Here is a 378-nt window from a genome sequence, read left to right on the forward strand (position 1 = left end):
CACCGTCCTAAATGTCGTATCCACAGCGCAGATAAACTGTGGCAAATCTCCATCGGCGTCATTAAATGCTACGGTCCAAAAGTATCCACCTTGTTTGTCAACAAGCGATTGTGAGACCGAGACATTTCCAAAAACTGGTAATTGAGTCAAATCAGTTGTGAGCTTAGCGGCAGTGGCCGATGCAGCGCTGACAAATGTGTTCAAAGCGTTAAAACCACCATAATCGACCATCGAAATGGCTACTTGTCCATCGACTCCGACGGTAGAGAGCGCATTCATTTCTTCAGTTTGAAAATTAGTGCACATGAAAAACGTAAGCTGATTTACATCGCCATATACGCCATTGCCGTGGAAGAAAATCTTGTAAACAAATCCATT

General features: G+C 43.7%; 1 protein-coding gene across 1 annotated transcript; it reads right to left on the reverse strand.

Moving 5' to 3' along the window:
- Positions 1 to 7: 7 nt before the first annotated feature.
- Positions 8 to 306, reverse strand: PHALS_01025 (uncharacterized protein; the record flags this gene model as incomplete). Its single annotated transcript, XM_024730807.1, has 2 exons — positions 8 to 36; positions 90 to 306. 2 exons carry the CDS (start codon positions 304 to 306, stop codon positions 8 to 10), a joined length of 246 nt encoding a protein of 81 aa, XP_024581047.1.
- Between the last annotated feature and the right edge of the window lie 72 nt (positions 307 to 378).

The sequence above is a fragment of the Plasmopara halstedii genome (assembly GCF_900000015.1).
Source record: "Plasmopara halstedii genome assembly, contig: Scaffold_1341, whole genome shotgun sequence".
In the NCBI taxonomy this organism is placed as follows: Eukaryota; Oomycota; class Peronosporomycetes; order Peronosporales; family Peronosporaceae; genus Plasmopara; species Plasmopara halstedii.